This window comes from Stegodyphus dumicola, chromosome 2, assembly GCF_044657685.1.
Source record: "Stegodyphus dumicola isolate Sdum_Otavi_A_Nest chromosome 2, ASM4465768v1".
Taxonomy (NCBI): domain Eukaryota; kingdom Metazoa; phylum Arthropoda; class Arachnida; order Araneae; family Eresidae; genus Stegodyphus; species Stegodyphus dumicola.
Window position 1 is genome coordinate 81,148,964 of NC_140769.1, and position 21,018 is coordinate 81,169,981.

The 21,018-nt window shown below is 29.7% G+C and overlaps 1 protein-coding gene across 1 annotated transcript in view; it reads left to right on the plus strand.

Annotated features, from left to right (window-relative positions):
• The window catches only part of Vps8 (vacuolar protein sorting 8), a 155,212-nt gene that overhangs the window by 94,031 nt on the left and 40,163 nt on the right, over positions 1-21,018 (plus strand). The window contains exons 23-33 of the mRNA XM_085810815.1: positions 415-488; positions 8,380-8,414; positions 8,827-8,893; positions 10,557-10,649; positions 10,983-11,122; positions 11,739-11,823; positions 13,108-13,206; positions 15,468-15,557; positions 15,642-15,691; positions 15,810-15,969; positions 19,414-19,509. Of these exons, the coding sequence (XP_085666941.1) occupies positions 415-488; positions 8,380-8,414; positions 8,827-8,893; positions 10,557-10,649; positions 10,983-11,122; positions 11,739-11,823; positions 13,108-13,206; positions 15,468-15,557; positions 15,642-15,691; positions 15,810-15,969; positions 19,414-19,509 (989 nt within the window). The remainder of the gene's footprint in view (positions 1-414; positions 489-8,379; positions 8,415-8,826; positions 8,894-10,556; positions 10,650-10,982; positions 11,123-11,738; positions 11,824-13,107; positions 13,207-15,467; positions 15,558-15,641; positions 15,692-15,809; positions 15,970-19,413; positions 19,510-21,018) is intronic.

Genomic DNA, 21,018 nt, shown 5'->3' on the forward strand with positions numbered 1-21,018 from the left:
ATGCTTCACTTAAACGCGCTCCAAGTATCATCCCTCTTTGAAACTCTGACAGGTCTGACATTTCAACTTCTCACAGACAGTTTGATCAAAGCATGCAACGTAGGTGACTGCTGTTGAGAGACTGATACCTTCCTCTTCACGCTCACTAGGTGGCAGACTTTTGTTGCAGGTGGCGCGGCTGTACTGCAGGTGTGAAATATATAATACTTTTTCGCAGGTGTTTGCATTATTTTGTCCTCCATCTGTATGTTTGCATAATATATAGATTAAAATTGTAGACATTTAAGTGCTTAGTTTTTCCTAATATAATGAGCCATGACTGAATATAAATCTGAAAATTATGTGTGACATGTTTTGAAATTAATTCTTCATATATATTTTACATGATTACTAACTTGTACTTTTTTACAACAGATACTGAAATATATCCATATTTGAAAACTCTACTTCATTTTGATACAAGAGAATTTTTAAATGTTTTAGCATTGGTGAGTTCAAGTTGGTAAATTTTGCAAAAATTTTATAAAGATTCTTAACAAATCTTCTGATTTCATAGTCAGTATGCATTCATTAGTTTGTAATGAATATTTGAAATTCTTCTGAAATTGGAATGATGGCTTAATACTATAATTTTCATTCTATTGCTTATGAAAATGATGTCATGTATTTTGAAAGCTTTGTATTATTTATGAAAATTATGTCAGCTATTTTTAATTCTTCAGTTTTATGATGCCTATAATGCAAACCTAAGGTCAATAATGCTTTTAGAAACTGAAACTTAGGGGGGGGATAAGTGGCTTTAGAATTTTTATATAGCATTGTATGTGTCTGATTATTTTCGTTCAGGGCTTATCAAATATAATTTTTGAAATGTAAAACCTTTCCAATAAAAACAGAGGACACTATTAGAAAAAGGAAGGTAAAATTTATTTTCAGTATGTACAGTACACAGTACGAGATCCAGAATGATCTAAAATCCGGACCTCACAGGCCACCAACTTATATGTATTTTTTTTTTTTGTATGCTTTATGCATGTGCATTTGATCCCCCCCCAATAATAAAACATGCAGAGAGTCCCAATTCTTAACTTTACTTGGGCACTAAATAAAATACCTCATAATTGAAGAAACAATCATTAAGCATAATTTGTGTGCTAATAATTTGACTCCTGCTTGGTATACATCTTAAATGAAAACATTCTACATAGAAACATCATTGATTTTACACCAACTAATATTTTATACCCCTTATGCCAACTTAGCAAATCATTATTTATTATGTTTAGCTTTCATCACTGCATGTTTATCAGCTCATGACATTTTGAGTAATGACTCATGCAGCGATTCCTACACAATTATTTTTACATTAGTAATTTAATAACAAATAGTATGGTAACCTTTTCTGTTGACATTACGCTTGGCAATGATTACAGATTCATGTTAAATATGCTAAGAAATGTTGACAAGGAAAACATTTAACAAAAATTTCTCTCCATATGCAAAAAATAGATTTTGTTAATGACCCTCATAGACCAAAAGCTTATATTTAGTGCTATTTGAGTTAAGAATAACTGATTTGTTATTCACAGAAACTAGAATTGACAAAAGAGTTCATATGGCCACACCGGACCGGGAATTTAGGGAAGATAAAATTCGTGGAATTTAGAGAAGCATCAAACAACAAAATTAAGAGAATGGCAAAATTTTTGGAATTTCGGGAAAGTACTAGGACACAAAATTTAGGGGCGGCAAAAATTTAGAACTTGAGGTGGCACTTGGTAGGAGAATTTAGGACCCGCAGGGACTGCATCTTGCATTAAGATATCTAGCGCTCACCCTCAAAAAGCCTTAATATATGTGGGAATTTACTTATTCAGCACTCGCAAAAGCCTTAAGCATGTGCAAGAAATAGACGTAAGTATAATAAATAGCTAAAATAATAGAATTCATGCTTAATTGTCTCAGTGTGTGATAGAAGCAAGACAAAATTTAATGGACCATCTTGTCTTCGTCGCCAATCTCATGACAGCTTATACTGTCAGCTGATACTGAAGCTGCTGAACTGTTTGCAGATGAATTTATTGAACTCACTAACAGTGAAAAGCTATCTTCAAAACAAATTTATGGTGCTGATAAAATTGGTCTTTTCTGGAAATATGTAAGAAATACCTTGGCAAACTATGCAGAAAAGGCTCCAGCTGGTTTCAAAGATTCCATATTGAGGCTAACAATTTTAGCAAGTGCAAATGCTGCATGAACACACAAGCATAAACATTTCTTAATCAGAAAAATGCAAGACCTTGAGTATTTAAAGGAGTAAAGCTGCGTTCACACCAACACGGTTATGCGTCCGCACGTAAGGATACCAATCAGAAGCGAGTTCAGAGGCGGCATTTGCCAGATGGCCATACCATAGACTGTGCAAGTTGACTTAACTTCAACTTTTTGACGCTTAATGCGTCAGTTTCAGGCATCTTGTTTTAAACGTCCAATTTATGCCATGATTTTTAATTATTGCACTTTCAAAAATTCTTCTTGATGAAAAAAAAAAAGGACAAATAAACTAATATTAATAAAAATTTCATGTTAAATAAAAAAAAATGCATATGCTAATAGAATAAATAGCTTTATAAACTATTTAAAGGAAAATTCTCAAGTTTATTAGCAGTAATAAACCTTAATATCAACTATAAATGATATATGGTTGATAATTTTTACAGAATAATCTAAAGCAGCAGATTGTTGCGAGAAAATAGTGATGGATTTCGAAATCCCAGATTTTGAATTTTTCTTAAAATATATCTACATCAGTATAAGGTTGCTCTTGTTGCCTAGTAGATAAAACATTGGCTTCTTGAGTTAAAGATTTTGGATTCATCACCAGAAGGGTGTTATAATGGAATTGATATTAAAAAAATGTTTACAGAAAATTTTATGGCTACCTTCAGAGTAGCCCAGGTGCTTCTTCAGTTTGCTGAATGTGAAGTGTGAAAACTATGCTTACCCGGAAGATACCTTAGCACGGAGGTAACACACTCAAGTAAAAAAATTCAGCTTTTACTAGGGACATGTATTGCGGGTTCAGGCCTTGCTTTTTCCTACCTTTGATTGATGGTACGAATATACTTTTTTTTTAACCTACCGCAATTTTTTTCGGGAGGAGGGGACACAAGAAGCTTGCACTTATTTTTCATTTCATTTCATTCAGCATTCTTATAAACCTAATTTTCGCTTGGCATTGTGTGCGTTATCCTTTTTTTTAAAATAAGCCTTTGGTATAATTCATAAGAAGATCTGACTACTATGATCTGATTCTATTTCAGCTGACACAAGACTAGCAAAAGCAATACTGGTATTAGTTGCTGTTTGCTGCTGTTAACAGGGTTCGTAGCAGTCCTTCTAAGTGCTTATAAGTCCTTATATTTTAAAATAAAATATAAAGGCCCTTATAGGTGCTTACTTTTTCTTTAAAGCTCTTATTTTTTTGTTTTTAGTGCTTATTTTTTGCTTTTAGTGCTTTTTTTAATGAACACGCTATTTTTCCTGGTACCAAAGCCGAAACTAAATAAACAACTTTTCTTCTTAATATGGAATGTCAAATGGTGAATCATACTCTCGGAAATAGCTTTTCCCCCTTTCTCTGCATTAACATAACCTTTGGTGTGCACGAAGAGTACAGACAGGTGCCCATCGTTCTATTGGTCAAAGAATTGCGAAAGCAGTAGAATTCCGTTACGTTTGGCATTCTTTTCCTCCCACCCAAATATTACACACGCTTGAATTTCTATCAAGATCTTAATAATTTGCATTCTCGTTCCGCTTGGTCAGTTCATATTCGTATTTATTATGATCGTTATGCTTATATTATGAGCATATGTATGAATGTTTATAATAACATAGTTGCAGTAACTGCTGAAGTATAGTAAACTTCTAAAAATGGTTGTGTTTTAACACAGATTAGCTTTCTAAAGAATAATATTCGGAATGGCTTAAATAAAGGGAAAGTAATCGAATAGTCAAAATAATTTCATTTTTTTGGCCAATACATTATACAGTACGAAGATTGGGAGGTTCTCCCCTTTCTCCGCAAAATCTCGAATATTGAAACCATTGCAGTTCGCTGCAAAACAAGTGATGGACTTTTTTTTTGTCACTTTCCAATCTGGATTGAATAGGACTAAAAGTTCTGCGGTCTACCAACCCAAGCGAAGAATGATTCTATTCGGGAAATTTAATGCCGTCTGTTGAAAATTAGAATGAAAAACCCCCAGTTATTTACTTCTTTATTCTCCCAATACCGGCAGCTGTTGATTCTGATTGCGTAATATCACATAGGGTAGAATTACGGCGCACGTATTGCGCAATAACGTGTGCGATATTTTGCAGAGATAATTAATTTTGATGTTCTGTCTGAGATTTGTTTATGAACACTTAAAAGAGTTTTATTGTGCTTGCTAAGCAGAACATTTTTCAGTTCCATTGGTTTATTTTTATATGATGCACATATCAAAATGTCAAAAGCATTTATTTAGTGGAAAAAATCTAAAGAGCGGCTACAGTCTACCCCCCCCCCCCGTCTGCTCCTCTTTTTCAAGTTACGCTCGACTGTCCGAATATTCGCCAATTTCCAAGTATGCAGGTTAGTTAAGCTTTTACTGTTAAAGGATGACTGCATGAAGCTAATTTCTGTCTTCTGATTTCAGAAATGTTCTTCTTTTTTACTTAAATTACTTTGCTTGCAATATCTGTTAAGGGAAAACTGATATACAATGAAAATTTAGAAAATGTTCAGAATTTAGATTTAAATTATTTAAATATCAATATGAGTGGAAAAATAAATTGTATTTATTATTAGGTTCCAAGCAAATACAATAAATATGCCTTATTATTAATTTTTTTCTATATTTTGAACCAAAATTTCATCATTAAATCTTGTAATATAGTTTAGTTCTGCATAGTTTTTTTTTTCTCTCATTGTAAACTAGTTCTGTAAATTGAACTGTTAATTAAAATTAAAAAAAAGTAATTATTTTCCATGGTTGAGGTAATGCTTATTCTCTCTTAATAAATACTGCATTTCTCATATTTTAAATTACAAGTCTAATTTTTAAGGTTATGCAGTTGTGTATAATGTAATTAGACAGGTGCTTATTTTTTTTCTTAAAATGTGCTTGAAAAGTGCTTATAGGTGTTTATTTTTAACTAAAGTGTGGCTATGAACCCTGTGTTAAGTTGCTGTTTCATCTAATTAAAAAATTTAGTGAGTTATGAATTTTAAATGAGTGGTGACGAGTAAACCATTTGTTTAAAAAATTTAGAAAACTTTTATTTATGCAGAAAAGAAGCTCGCTAGTATGTAGCTGATTTTATGGAATACTTCTATGCATTTTAAGGGCTTCATGTTTGTTTTTCTTAGTATGCATGACCACTTTTCGACAGGTTTAATCTTGTGATAATTTTTCATTAATGTAAAGAACTTTTGCATGAGCATTAGCAAATTTGCTAATTGTGGAATTCAATTTTTAATGCAGAAAAAGAAGTATTATATAAAAGGCAATTACTTCAAAAAGTTTTAGATAAAAGTGACCGTATAAAATAAAGCTTTAGATAGTGGCTGTTCATTAATATATGAATGACTAATTGAAGTAATTACTGTTGCATTTAAGGTAAAAAATATGTACATAAGGCAGTATCAAAAATATTTAAAAAAATTGCTGTTGTTCATTAACTTAAAAATAACTGCGTTTTTTAAGTGTGATATTTAATTTAGTAATGCTGTAAATCCTACATATATTTAAACAAAATATAATTTTTTATTGCATTATTTAAACCAATTAAGGGAAGTTTATTTAAGGAAGCATTTAAGGGAAGTTCATACATCATGCAAAAACATTTATGGTATTCTACCCCATGAAAAATATACTCTCCAAAATAGAATCATGCAATTAGGATTTTTCAATTATCATTCAACAAAATTCATAAATAAATTAAATCCTATATATACAGTGTTTGATATATACAACAAATCTTTTCTGGGATATCCTATTCCTATCATCCAAATGAGACTTTTCTGTGATATTCTGACAAAAAATTAGTCTTCTTTTTTTGAATAAATTAGTGAATTATTATGATAATTAGTGAAAAAAGTAGTGTTCTTCTTTTTGTTAGTTCAATGAGCAATAGAAATTCAGAGTTGATGAGGTGTCATTTGAAGGTAATTAAAAGAAATTTCGTTTCATTCAAGCACATTTCTTCAATTAAATTATTTGCAACTCCTTACTGCAGTCATCTCTCACATAATAATATAAACCACTGCATTCTGCTTCTCTTACACAAAGCTCGCTAGTATGTAGCTGATTTTATGGGAAGTAAAGCAGGGAGTAAAATAAGTTTGAATCGAGCAGAAATTAAATCCATTTTAATTTTAAAATGTAATTGTTAATACCACACAAAAATTCCACATCCCCCCCCCCCAAGTTTCCAATAGGAAGCGCCATGTAGTGCGAGCATATGACAACTTTTAAAGCGAAATTTGTCGCACTGGTGTGAACTGAAACGCATGGAAAGCGTTTTTTTTTCCCCACGTTGACGCTTTTTGTCCTAACGGACCAGTGTGAACACAGCTTAAAAATTTTCTCGTGATATATCTTGCAAATAAAACAGCATGGATGACACAAGTGTTAATGAATGATTGGTTTGAAAATCATTTTATTCCCGAGGTCCGGCAACATTTGAATTTGGTTGGATTAGCTGATGATGCAAAAATCATCTTGATCATAGACAACTGTTCTCTAAATTGTTCATCCATCATTCAGCCTATGGATATTGGATTAGTGCATGAGCTGAAATGCAAATATAAAGTAGCAGTTTTAAAGTCCATTTTAAATTTCTTGAATATGAAGACTATTCAAGAGTTTTTAAAATATTTTAGCATAAAATCTGCTATGTGGAGCACTGCAAGATCATGGGAGGATGTGTATCCAGACACCTTAAAAATGCTTGGCATAATTTATGGCCAGCTGCTATATTTCATGGTGAGGCTGATGAAGATGATAGCCACGAATATGAAGGTTTTCGAATATCGCAAACCAAAGGTGAAATTTTCCAATTGATGGATTTTGTAAAGAAATGTGGAGAAGTGGTAATAAATGAAGATTATGCAACATAAGTTTTTCATTGTGTTGACAGTGCCCCAAACATATAGCGAAATATGTAATACGGCTCTAGATCCAAAAAAATACCGCTACCAATAGTGAAGAAAGTGACGGAGAGTTTATTGAAAACGAAAAAATTTCGATTGATAAGTTAATCAGGATTCTCAACACGGCAATTACAGAACTTGAACAATAGAACTTTGTAACTGAACAAGAAATTACATCTGTCAATAAAATTCAAGAGAAAGTATTAGCACAAAAAACGAAGCAACTTAAACAATTTACATTGAAAGAAATATTTAACAAAGAAAATAAATATTAAGATTTTTTTTGTAAATTTTGATACCCTTTAGATCTTAAATACGTCATTATTTCATAACTCATGATTTCATATTTTTAATTTTATAATTTCTCTATGCCATCTTAGTAGATTTAAAGTGATGATCTAATATCTGGAAAAATCCTAAATCATGGATCACCGAAGTCCCGATGAGTCTGGATCTCCGACTTTGTACTGTATTTTGTATTTAGATAGTTAAAATTAGACTGAAAGTATAAAGTACAAAATAGGAGGGGGAAAAAAAGCACATTGATATTTCTCACAGGATGTTATTTCTTCACTATAATTGCCTTTTTCATAAAGTACTTATGGAAAGTATGAGTATGTCATCTTTTTAAAGTTGTATTTTATTAATGTAATTTCTTTCATTTATTTTGGAGAAAAGATTCTTTTTGCTTTCTAGTCGAAATGATAGATAAGAATGGGACTAGCTGCTGATTATTTTGATTGTTAATCTACCCTGACATGTCCAGTCAGAATAGGTTTTAATTACTCTTCAGTTATAAAATACATTGTATATTTTGACTGTTGTTCTTCCAAATTCTCAGAAATTTACTTTATTTTAATATAGTTTTGTTGCTTAACCGTTTGGTGAAACAAACCATATCTCTGCATTGCTTTCCCCCTTTTTTTGGGGGGAATAACTCTAATATACTAATCCTTACACAAATTAATCAAGCATTGAAGTAAAATATAATTTTTGAGGGTGTTAGGTGTTATCAGCATTTTTTATTACTGTCATACAAGCTGTTCTTTGTTTGTTTGGGTAATTTTCTGCTTTAAAAGGTTTGCATACTTTTATACGTTTTTTATTGAACACTTCTTTTTAATGTTTAATAATATATAATTGAATGCATGTCTTTATTCTTTATTTCTACTTTTCAGGCTTTTGAGGAACCGGAATTTTGCACTGAAGTTGGGTAATTAAAAATTTGTAAAAAAAATGTAAAATTTTAAATAAAATCTGTTACTTGAAAATGTGAGATACATGTATATATCAAGCCTTTAAAATCGTGTATATCAATATATATTTAATGTTAAATTAGTTTGTCTTCAAAATTAAGTATATAATAATAGATAATGGAGTTATGAAATGACATTTGCTACTGGATGTGCAAAATTTACAATGCATTTTTGAATGACTGATTTGCAAAATGTGATAAAATTCATTTTAGTTATATGATATTCTCCCCCAAAATAATGCTGTTTTTAAGGTATAGGTGATGAATTTCAGCCATTTTAGTAGGAAAAAAAAATAGTAGTAGTGGATATTCTGTGATCTTAATGATAATTTTATTTGGTCTTTCATAGTTGTTTTTATTTTTGTTGTAGACTAGCCCAGAAACAAAGAGTGGTTGATATTCTTCTCAAAATAATGGTTCAGAATGAAGGATTTTTGGTAACTGCTGTTCTTTATTTTTCCATCATGTGTTGTATATTTTATATATAAAAAAAAAATATGTATATACAAAAGCTTTATTTATTTATATAAGCAGTGTTCAATTTTGGTTTGGAAGACTTTCCCCGTGAAAGACAGTAGTGATATAAACAGGTAAAATGGACATTTCTGCTGTTGTTTCAGTGTTGTGGTCAAACAATCATGAGGTTGGTATATAAAATTAAGCAAAAACTGGTTAAACTGTTAAAAAAGTAACATTTTATTTCAGTTAAATTCTACGTTTGCATGCATCTCCTCCAGACCTCCAGGTTGGCTTTGCTCATAATTTTAAATATATCATTAAACAAATCAGTTTAAAAAACTGAGAATATGATACACATCCAAGGTAAAAAATCAAGAATTGTTTTATTCCCCTTCTTAATGTTTAATCAGTTTTCGATTTATGGTTTTATTTTTAGGATCAGAAAAGGAAAGAGAATTCTTAATGAATTTCTGTACCAATATGAGACATTTCGAAACCTCTTTTCAGTAGTGTAGCTAGAAAGAATAGACCAATCCACAATGAGTGGTACTTTTCATTTGTCTTAATTTTATTCTTGGATAATTCTTTTATTTTACTGTAGCATTTATTATTATTAAATAATATTGTGTTTTTAACACTTATGACTAAAATGGAAAAAAATATAAATCTAGGCAAATCATTACTGTTTTCTATCATACTACATTTCAAACTCTTAAAAGTGAAGCAACAAAATGCATCATGGCTAAGAGATTTCTTTTACCACTGTCATTGTGATTCCAAAGTACATGACACTGTCAGTACAAATTGAGTAAGCAACCTCACCCCTTCAAAAAAAAAAAAAAAAAAAAAATGCCTGATTCACTTTTATTTTCTTAGTCTATCACTCATTCATATCCAATGAATAATTATAAAAAGTGCTAAAAAAAACTATTTTCTTGTTTATGCATATTTACTTGAAAACCCTGCTTTCTGTGCAGTCTTCACTAATCCATACACAAAATGAATATTAGCAATGGGACAATTGGGAAAGGGCCTTTTAAATAAACATTTAATTGTTTGAATCTATAAGGAAAACAAATAGTTTTTATTATATTTACATGGAATTTTGACATTTTAAAACTTTTTTTTTTTTTTTTGCGTGAATTCATTCTATTTTCTAATCTTTTAGATGCTTTAATAGACCATTTTTTTATAGCTTCCATTATCGTACTTTTGATTTATCACTTTCTGTTTGCAGCAAAACTCTTTGTGTGAAAGTGGATTCACACTTGTGCATAAAGCTGCTTTTGCCAATTAAACTAAAAGGGCAAAAAACAGAATGACAACATTTCTCACAAATCCAGGAGAGAGAAATGAAATTTAGCCTCCAGTGAAGAAAACTGCCATTTACCTAGCTGTCTTTATTACAGGAAAAGAAGAAAAAGGCATGATCAATATATGGATCATGGCCTCTTTTTAAACTTTAAAATACTGTGGCTGTTTTGTTGGCCATTCTGAGCCTCTTTAAGCTTCAAACACAATAGCCATAGTATTTTTTTTTTTTTTTTTTTTTTTTTTAAAGCTTTAAACACAATGGCCATCATATTGGCCTTTCCAGGTTCAAAGGGACTCTGTGATAGTAATTACTTGTTCATTTTTCAGCCTACTGAAATTGGAGCATTGTTTACTTTCCTTGCTAGACAAATGGCAAAGCAAGAAAACAGCATTATGGTCAATCGACTTCTCTTTGAGCAAGTAAGTTATCATTTGTATTTATTCTTTAGGAAAATTTATTAAAAAAATAACTTGATTTTAATTGTATAGTATTTAAATTCGATTTCTAATTAGGCATGCAACTATGTATTAGATAGGTTTATAATATTTTATTCCGTGTTAAGGTAAATAATCATAAAGAAATTAATTTTACATTTTTATTTATATATAATTTCATCTTTTTCATGTAAATTACATCACATTTAAGTTATTACAGTATTTTACTTATTGCAAGTTTATTTTCATCTTGAAAATTATTTTGTGAGTTGATATGATAAAGATCAGTTATTATCTTTATATTAAAATTTTTTCTAGGTTTTAGAACACTTAACAAACCCAGGTGATGAGACTCGCTTAGAAGAAAGACAGCAAGCTTTAATGGAACTGTTACATGCTGGTGGTCTAGCACAAGTAAATGAAGAAAGAGTGCTTGCACTTGCAGAAAGAGCAAAATTGTAAGTTATAGTTATAGTTTTTTATATTAATCTAAAATAAGCAAAAGAAATAAAAATTGCTTTTTTATGTTCTTTAAAATTTTTCTTCTTGTTTTTTTTTATTTATAAGGCTTTGATTGCTAAATGAAAGTTTAGAGTTTCTTATTCTTTCCTCTTCCCCTCCAAATAATATTTTATTGCTCTATTTACTTTCTTATTTCATACTTTTATTATCTTATTGTAACTCTTTGTTTTTAGAGAAATACTTTTTTATTCATGATTTTTTTAATCTTATGTATATATTTTCTAAAAATCAGCCTTAAAAATATTTTCTTGAATATTAAAGTCAGACTAAGTTTAATTTTTTAAGAAATACATTTTTATATTTTTAAATCGAAATTATGGAGCAGTAATGGTAGCTGCAGAAAAATTTTATGCTAATTTGATAGAATGAGCAGTTTATCTATAACAAAGGAAGTTATGTTTTATATATTTTAGAAAATATTATTTACCAATTTAGGTATTTAGAAGTGCTAAATCTTAATTCTTAAAAATGTTTATTTTTGCTATAATATTTAACAATTCGTGTAAAACCATTCACTTCTACAAAGTGATTATATTCTGTCATATTTTACAGCTATCGTGTATGTGAACATCTTTATGAAAAACATCAGCAGTATGACAAAATTCTTGAGTGTTATCTTCAAGATCCATCAAGGAAGGTTTGCGTTAATCAACAACAATCTGTAGTAACCATTAATATTGCATAATGTACATTATTATTATGGTACTATTTAATATTCAGTTTTGAAGGAATTTTATTATCCCGAAATATTTTAGGGGAAAGTATTTTTTCAGCATGTGATTAATAATTTTTAAATGTTTGTTTAAGTATTAATATATTTTTAAGGTACTTTTCCATTATGCCTCTGCCTTGCTTTTTGGCACTTTTGAAAGAAGCCAAACACACACCAAGACACAACAACTGTAACTAGAAATAAATATATTGCCTTCTATAAACTATCTTTATTACTAGAAATTGTTTATAATTAAAAAACCATGTGTTTGGCTTATCTTTCACAGGAGCTAAAGAACAGACAGGTGTTTAACAGAATGTACCATTTTTAATATGATATTTCTTGTTAAAATAATTTTCTTTGTTAATGAAAACTTAAACGAAATTTTTCGTTTATGAAACTGTTATTATTGTTTCCTTAATATCATTAAAATGAGACATAAATATTTTTATTTTAACTATTTACCTAAATTTGTTTCCCATGTTGCTAAGTAACAAGAAAACAAGACCTGAAAGAAAAATTCGCTTTATCTAATTTAGATCATGTAATAAACTAACAATTAAAATTTTATGCATGTGAATGAAAAAGAAATGGAACCTTATTAAAGGCTTCAACTAAAATTACATCTTTTATATATAATTTTAAATTACTTTTTGATGAAATATATGATTTAATTTTTTGCACTAATTTTTGAAACAGATATGAAATTTATAAAACTAGCTTTATAATATTCTATATTCATATTATTTTCATTTGTTATATAAATCATAGAAACAAATTTAAATTTGTTATTTAAACTGTGCATAAAACTGGTATATTTGAGTGAATGTTGAAATGAACACCATATGAAACCTTGTTAAAGGCATCAACTAAAATTATAAATGATTTAGATATATTTTTACCAAATAAATGATTTTATTTCTTGTTGTAATTTGTAAATCAAATTTGAAATATATGAAACTATGACATGCTAATATGATAGTTATATTCAAATTATTTTCATGATTTGATAACATTTGCTACATAATTCCAAAGAACAGATTTAAATTTGGTATTTAAAACTGTGCAGAAATCTGGTATATTCATTTTGTATGCTTATATATTGCATTTGGGGGGGGGATCTTAGTTCCTACTGTCAGCAGAATTTAATGCAATTTATAATTTAATGTTCTATTTTAAAAAATATATTTGTTAATCTTTATCTTTCAGTTACAAGTTTTCTACTTCATTGAAAAAATACTTAATCATCCAAAACGTACTGCAGAAGAAAAAAAAGCTCTTGAAACAAGAATTATTCAAAGTATTGAGGTATGTCACAGCTTTAGAATTTCAGGAAGGAAATAATTTTGCTTTTGAAAATGTAAAAGTTACTTTTGTAAAATGCATTTAACTATTAAACGATTAATATAATTCATGTTCTGCTGTTGTTAATAAGTTTATACAGCACAGGTCATCTGTATCTCTTGATCACTAGCAAGTTTTTTTTTTTAATTTTATTTTATTTTATTATTATTATTTTTATTTTTTTATTTTTTATTTATTTTTTTTTTTTTCCTGAAAGGGAGAAAGAATTAGATTCTGAGAGTAGAGAGTAGAATATGCCTAATACTTCACACATGCACTAGACATTATTTCATAGTAAAGCATGTGGTGGGTTCTGGTTCTTAATTTCACTTTGGCACTAATTAATGAGCATGAATTTAGGAATAAATGAGCATGGGTCTCCCATGTTCCCATGCTCATTTATTCTTACTTTATAAATGTTTGCTCATTTTTATTATTTATCTTTGTTCTTGTGTGATACTTGAGCTGTTTTATATGTTTGAATTGATCTTTCCAATAAAGCCATATTTAATAACAGCAACAATATCTCTATGTTGAAGAAACACAATCATTTATTAGCATAAATACTTGTGATCAGTAAATTTAGCCACATCACACCTAACCGCTTGGTGTGCATCTTAAGTCAAAACAATCAAAGTTTATCACTGATTTCATATCTACTGAATATAATATAACCCTTATGCCAATCTGGCAAATTATTTTTAATTATTTTTTGTTTTTATTACCACATGACTATTGATTCACAGAACAATTTTTGTTTTAAATAGGAGTAACTGAATACTAAACAGCATGGTAACCTTTTATGCTAACATTACGCTTGACCATAGTTACAAACTTAAGCCAACTAACTGTTATGAACTTATGACGTGTAAAGTATGTTGACAAGGAGAAGTTTAACTGAAATTTCTAAAAATAGATTTTGTAAATGATACCCACAGGCCATTTAGTGTGGTTTGAATTAAAAGTAACTCATTTGTTGTTCCAATAAACCTTAAGGATACTTTTCCAGGCACCTGCCATGCTTTTATGATCTGTTGGCTATTATCTGTCCCAAACTGTGAATGCATGTTTAGGTGTATGATCTTTATCCCTGTATTAACTTACATCTCTACAGGATGATGAACCTGCAATCTCTTACTATGATACATTCTTACAACTAGAAATTGTTTACTCTTAAAAGCCTACCAAAATGCATGGCAGATGCATAACCAAGAAGTACTGCTTTAAAAATATATGGCAATTAATTCCATCATGACTCAAATAAATCTTAAGCATGTGTGGGAAATAGATAGTATAATAAGTAGCAAAACTAATGTAATTCAAGCTTAATTTTTTGGGGGCACGATAACAACAAGATAAATTTTAGCAGATCAACATGTTAGTTACCAGTCTTGTGATACATCGCCAATAGCATACTAGTGGATTCTCACTAAGTTTTGTGATGATAGCTGCAAATTTGAAGGCTTTCTGATAGTGCAAAACAAAAAGCTAAGTTTTCCAATTAATGGAATTTATAAAGAAATGTGCAGAAGTGGTAATGAATGAAGATGCTTAACATAATTATTCCATTGTGATGGCAATGCCCCAATGATCAATCATATAATGGATGGCGAAATCTGTAGCATGTTTCCAAATCCAGAAAAATGTTGCTACCAACATTGAGGAAAGGGACAGAGAGGTTGCTAAGAACAAGAGAATTTCCATTGAGAATATAGTGGAAATTCTCTTGATGGTAATTACAAAGCTTTGTAGCTGAAAAAGAAATACCTATTAAAGAGAAAGTATTAGCACAAAAAATGAAGCAACTAAAAACAGCTTACATCAAAAGCAATCTTTAATAAGCAAACAAATAAACATTAAGGCTCTTTTTTTTTTTTTTTTTAAATTTTTATTTTGATTCCCTGACATTCATAAATGCTTCTTTATTTTTCATACAGAACTATTTCAGGTTTTTAATTTTATGCATCTCATCTTGCTACATTTAAACTGAAATCTGGAAAATCCCTGAAGTTCCAATGAGTTAAGATCTTGGACTTTGTACTGTAGTAATATTTGCTTATATGTAAATTTAATTATATAATTACAGTAGTATATGTAATTATATAATTATATAATTTACTAGCATAGTAACTACATATTACACTTAAAAAATTAGCAGTTTGTGAAATTCTATGTAATTTGTATCTTTACAATGCTTGAATGTTTTTACCCTTTTTTACCTACAGCAACTTGTAGATATTGACAACAGACGAACATCTCAAATTCTGCTGGAGTTTTTCCCTAATCAGTTGTTAAGTGTGGTAACTGCATTAAAAGTAGGTATTGACAAAAGTATTTTATTTTTTATTGTTGCTGTAGTTTTTAATAATTTTTTTTCAATTAAATGTCCTTTATTTCAGGATTCTCCTGAAATTTTGTATCAGTTTCTTCAAGGCTTGTTTAGCAATAAGTATGACTTCATTTTATTATTATACAGTGTTTCTTTTAATATATAATTTATACTGTGCTGTCTCTTGAATCTTTGTTGCCTTGCATAAGGTAACAATATCGTAATTTTTGTGTTTCAGAGATCTTGGTTCTATATCGCCATTGTCTAATAAAGATACTCCTATTGTTGATCCTCTTGTAGTTGAAACATACATTGATTTAATGTGCCAGTATGATTTAAATCAAGTTCATAATTATTTGCGCCGAGCAGATGGTTACCGATTAGAAGAAACTCTTGAAGTAAGACTAATACTTTCTATAAAAGATCTTTCAGCTTTTGTTTTAAATGAATGTTTATTACTGAAAATGATTTTTTGTGTACGTTAAAAAAAAAAGAAGAAGAAACCTTTATATGTACAATTCAATTTCTTATAATTCTTATTTAATTAGTTGTTTGCTGTTTTTTTTTTTTTTTTTTTTTTTTTTTTTTATTTTCATCCATGTTGATAGGTTCCCCCCCCCCCCACAAAAATAGATTATTATCTTTTTTCCGCACTTGGTAATTTTTAGATTTTCAATCAAAATTAATTTTTATTTCTTGTAAATACAATTACATTTAATGCATTTAATAACAGTTTTCAATTTTCTTTGTAATATTTCAAGTTCTTATTCAAAATACTAAATGTAAAAGGATTTCAAAGTTTTCAGAGAGTTCTGCCCTATAGTTTACATTTGTGTTATTAACATCTCATTTGCATAGCCTATTGAGCAGGCAGAAGGGGGTCTTTACTGCACAGTCTTCACCACTGTTTGTGGGATAGTTGCATTATTTAATTTGATTTTTATATTTGTACATGTGCTACATACTGTGTTGCAATAATTTTAAATTGTAGTGGCTATTTTTATTTTTTGTCAGTGGAGTAGTGTTTTATTTATTTATTTTTTAGAACAGCTACTCGTATTAACTAACCACACTCATGATGTCTAGAAGATGCTTCTTGGAGAGTAAGAAGAGTGAACTCATAATGGTGATATACTCAAAATTTTACACATGGATGATTAGAAGATCTAGAATTAAAAGATTGGCTGAAAGAAGACATTAATGAAAAAGGTGCATCTTACACTGGCTTATCTGGGACAGTGTACTAAAAATTTCTATTGAGCAATGGGATGATAGTTCTTTATTTTCAATCTGAATCCAAAATCGACAAAATGGCTTGTGGAGGGAATTTTTCCACTACTGTGATCACAAAGAAACTAAGTATATGTTACTGTTTTCAGGATATGCACTGGAGAAAATAAGCTGTCTGAATATTAAATTTCAGTCTGAGGATTTCGGATTGCACTAATTTCATCAAGTGGTTTCAGTTGAAATAAAAATATGTTTCGATTTTTCATAAAAGACTGACCTAATAGTGGTGCATGATCATGCCAGATTGTCATTCTCAGTTTTACATTTAGCAATGCAGTTCCATCACCTTATTTCTAAAGACAAATTAGATCTAGATTGTAAGATCTAATTCTCTTTGCTATCATAAAATAAAATGATCTTATTAGGAAACCTGATGATTTCTCGCAGAGGCATGAATAATACTAACACAGAAGAAGGGAAGATAAGCCTTTTATTATTCATCAAACTTTTAACATAAATGCTTGTACATCGTGCTTACAATAACACCGACGACTTGTGGTGGAATTTAAGAATAATTTAACAATAAATTCAAAGATAAATAGTAGGGCTGAACTAACAATGTAGTTTAAGGCTAACTAGACTGACTCAGTAACCTAGCTGGCAATATACTTATTAAATGGCTAAAAGGGCAGATCAGCAACTCCACCTAACAACAGCGAGGACAGAATAATAACGTGCGCTGGCTAACGAAATCATGATCTGAATAAACTTCTAGATTCATCTGTATTTATACTCTCTTCGCTTGACTTTAAATTTGCATCCTGGTGTGAAAATGTGAGGGGGAAATGAGACGTTTAGAAAAGGGATCTCTATTCATCATCTTTAGGGAAGCCCTAAAAGATGATGAATAGAGATCATTTAATTTAAATCAAGGTTTAAACTTCCCTTACAAAGTCATCCCTGAATTTTAATATCTGTTACATACCATAAAAAATGGCCTTTAATCATTCTAGATTGAGATTTGATACTTTTCTATTATGCATCAGCAGGTTTTTTTTTTTTTTTTTTTTTTTTTTTTTTTTTTTTTAACAATTTCTATTCATAAGAATTGTTGATAGATACACAAACGCCCACACAGTGATAACCCAGTAGCACTAGTGTTGGATCTCAGCATGTGTTTGGCTTCTCTTCTGTATCACAGAAAAAAGTGTGCTTCCGAAAAGCTTGGCAGGTGCATAATGGAAAAGTACCTGAGGATTTTCTAACTTTCACTAGGGTAACAATTTTACCACAATCTTTGGCTAGTGTAGAAAGAGTCTCATCTCAAGTAAACCATATAAAAACAAAAGCCACAAATTCACTTAAATCAAGAACTGTGAAACACCAACTAAATGCAAAATAAGGAATAAATTGATCTAATCAAAATTTTCTACTTCCATCCCATCAGCCATTGAAGTTAGCTAATATTGAACCATAAAAGTTGGCAGAAATCCTTCCTGCACAAGCTGATCCTGCAAAATTCTGGTGGAGTTGATGCTTTTTTATTTAATAAACAATCAGTATTTGATACACTTTATAAAAATGCTTGCATTGATTTTTACTGCTTTGTTAGGCCTTCCAGTTTTACTGGAAGCTCTATTTAGAGGACAAACAGTACAAACTTCCCACAGGTAATTGTTCCGAAATATTGCAATTTGTTAGCCATATTCATTTGACTATATTGTGTTCATTAATGCACAATTTTTTTTAATGCTAGAATATCATAACATTGTAAATATTCAACTGCTTGTTCTGTAGAAGGCAAACTCCAAATTTTTATCATTTGTTTCCAAATGGAATTAAAAATACTGCAATGACAGTTATTTTATATCCTTATTTGTAAAATCAAAACATGTCTTATCGAGAATCACAAAAGATTCCATCAAATGAAAGCACAGATATTATGAGTGTGTTGTTATGTCATGTTTATGCATAGCTGGCACTGAACCGCGTTGCTTGGTGATAATTTTGCAGTCGATGGGATATATGAGTACCCAGAATTACTATATATGGAAACCTAAATTTAAATTGGTAAAAGTAGTCATACAAGAAACTTGTCATAAAAGATATGAAGAATGTTTGAAAAAATTAAAGAATGTAAAAAAATGTTTTATGAGTGTTAGGTTTTATTTTACTTGAGTTGCTATATGATAAAAACTAGATTTTTTTCTGGGTTTATAAAAGTTGTAATCTAAGTTTTTTTAAATTTATGAGTGCATGTCCTGGTTTTGCATAATTAAAATTTGTAAGAGCTATATGGAATAGAAACAAATTGGAAGTCTTTTACAACCATTAGCCGAAGCCTTTTCTAGAATATGTAATTTTCCAAGATGGGGTATTTTGGTTATTTTACATTTAAAATTTTAAGAAATCTTTAGACTTTTTTCTTTAAAGTTTATGCTGTTTTAAAGTTACTCATTTATGTTTTATAATGAATCTTTTTAAAATTCATCATAAACCATGCAGTGTTAGATACTTTATATTTCATTCTGTTATTTCTTTCTAAGTTATTGTAGTTATTTTGAAATGAAAAGCACGTAGACAGATTAAATAATATTTTATTACATATACAGATTTGTAGAAAAAGAAAACATAATGCAATGGAAGCTACTGCTTTTCTTCTTGAAAGAGCAGGTGACATTCATGGAGCATTTAATATAATGTTAGAAGTAAGTACATATTTTTTGTGAAATTATTTTGTTGTCTCTCAGTAAATATTGCTTCAAATTTTTATCTGATAAAAAATACTGTAAACCACTGGGTGAGTTAGAATCATTCTAGATCCTTCATATAAAGAGGAAGGGGACTGAAAATATTTTTAGTTCTGTTATGAAAACCAAAAATTAACTGCTTGAAAATTTAAAATGTCAGTAATTTAAAGTAAAAAATTAATACAAGAAATTGCTTGTGATCATACAGTTTATTATAAAAAGGTTATGAAAAATTAAATTAGGTTAAATATCAGGTTCTGCAAATGAAAGGTATCACCATATTTATCTATATTTATTAATAAACTGTTGCATAATATTGTAAATTTTTGTAAAAGTGATGTAAATCTTTGTAAATATTTCTGCTTATTTATTCATAATTTAGGTTTTTAAATAATATTGTAGTGAAGTGTATTGTTTTTATTTACTTATTGACTTATTTAAGGCACTTTGTTTAGTTATTTTATGTTTCCTTATTGTGTGTTTTATTTAATCTTGAAATTTTGATCACTTACCCAAAAGTGCTGTTAAGTCTTGAAACATAATTTTGCATAGTTTTACTTTTTGAGTGTGTTGCCATTTGGAAGAATATAAGCTATTATTCTTTCATATTTAATCTGTCTGTTATTAACAAACTGAACTATTTAAAAGTAGTAGATGCAGTTTTGAGAATAATATTTTTTAACTTTTTAATCTGATTAATATAAATAAAAATGCATTTAATTCATAATATATCAAATTTAAAACTTTAGACATATTTTCACATTTTAAATATGCATAACGTATCTAAGATTCCTATGCTAGACTAAAGGCATATTCATCTAATATCTTACAAAATGTTTGACTATTCTGATTTTGCCATCTCTATCAATAATCTCTACTGATAAACCATATTAAATTTTAAAAGAGCCTTTTTAAGCGATCATTAAAATCTGGACACTTTCAGATTTTTAAGTATTTTTATGTTTGTTTCTTGAAGTACACTGTAGTTCTTTTGATTCTGAGTCATTCGAATTTGTTTGTAAGGATAGCTCTAGAACCAGAAATATGGGGAAAATTCTCCTGCTGGGTCTTGACAGTCTCCAAATGTTGCTTGACATTTGGCATGACATGTTTGGCTCCAAATGTTACTTGGCATTTGGTGAGTTGGTTTGGTTTATTTAATTATGCAAAGCACACTAGGGCTATTTGCCTAAGGGAAGAGATGCCTTTGTGTAGGACTTTCTAAGGGTAACTGGCTTATATACACGTTACACATGGAGAAAACCACAAAAACGCCCATGCAGCCAGCCCGTTCGTGGGATTTGAACCTCGGACCGAACTACCAGTGTTCAGCGACTTTACCGCTCGGCCGCTGGTGGGCCAGCATTTGGTGAGATATCCTGAAATGTCATAGAGCAAGAGAAGAAGTTCCAATACTGTTAGTATTTCTCTCTTCAGCAATCCTGTAGCAAGAGGCTCTGAATGGCT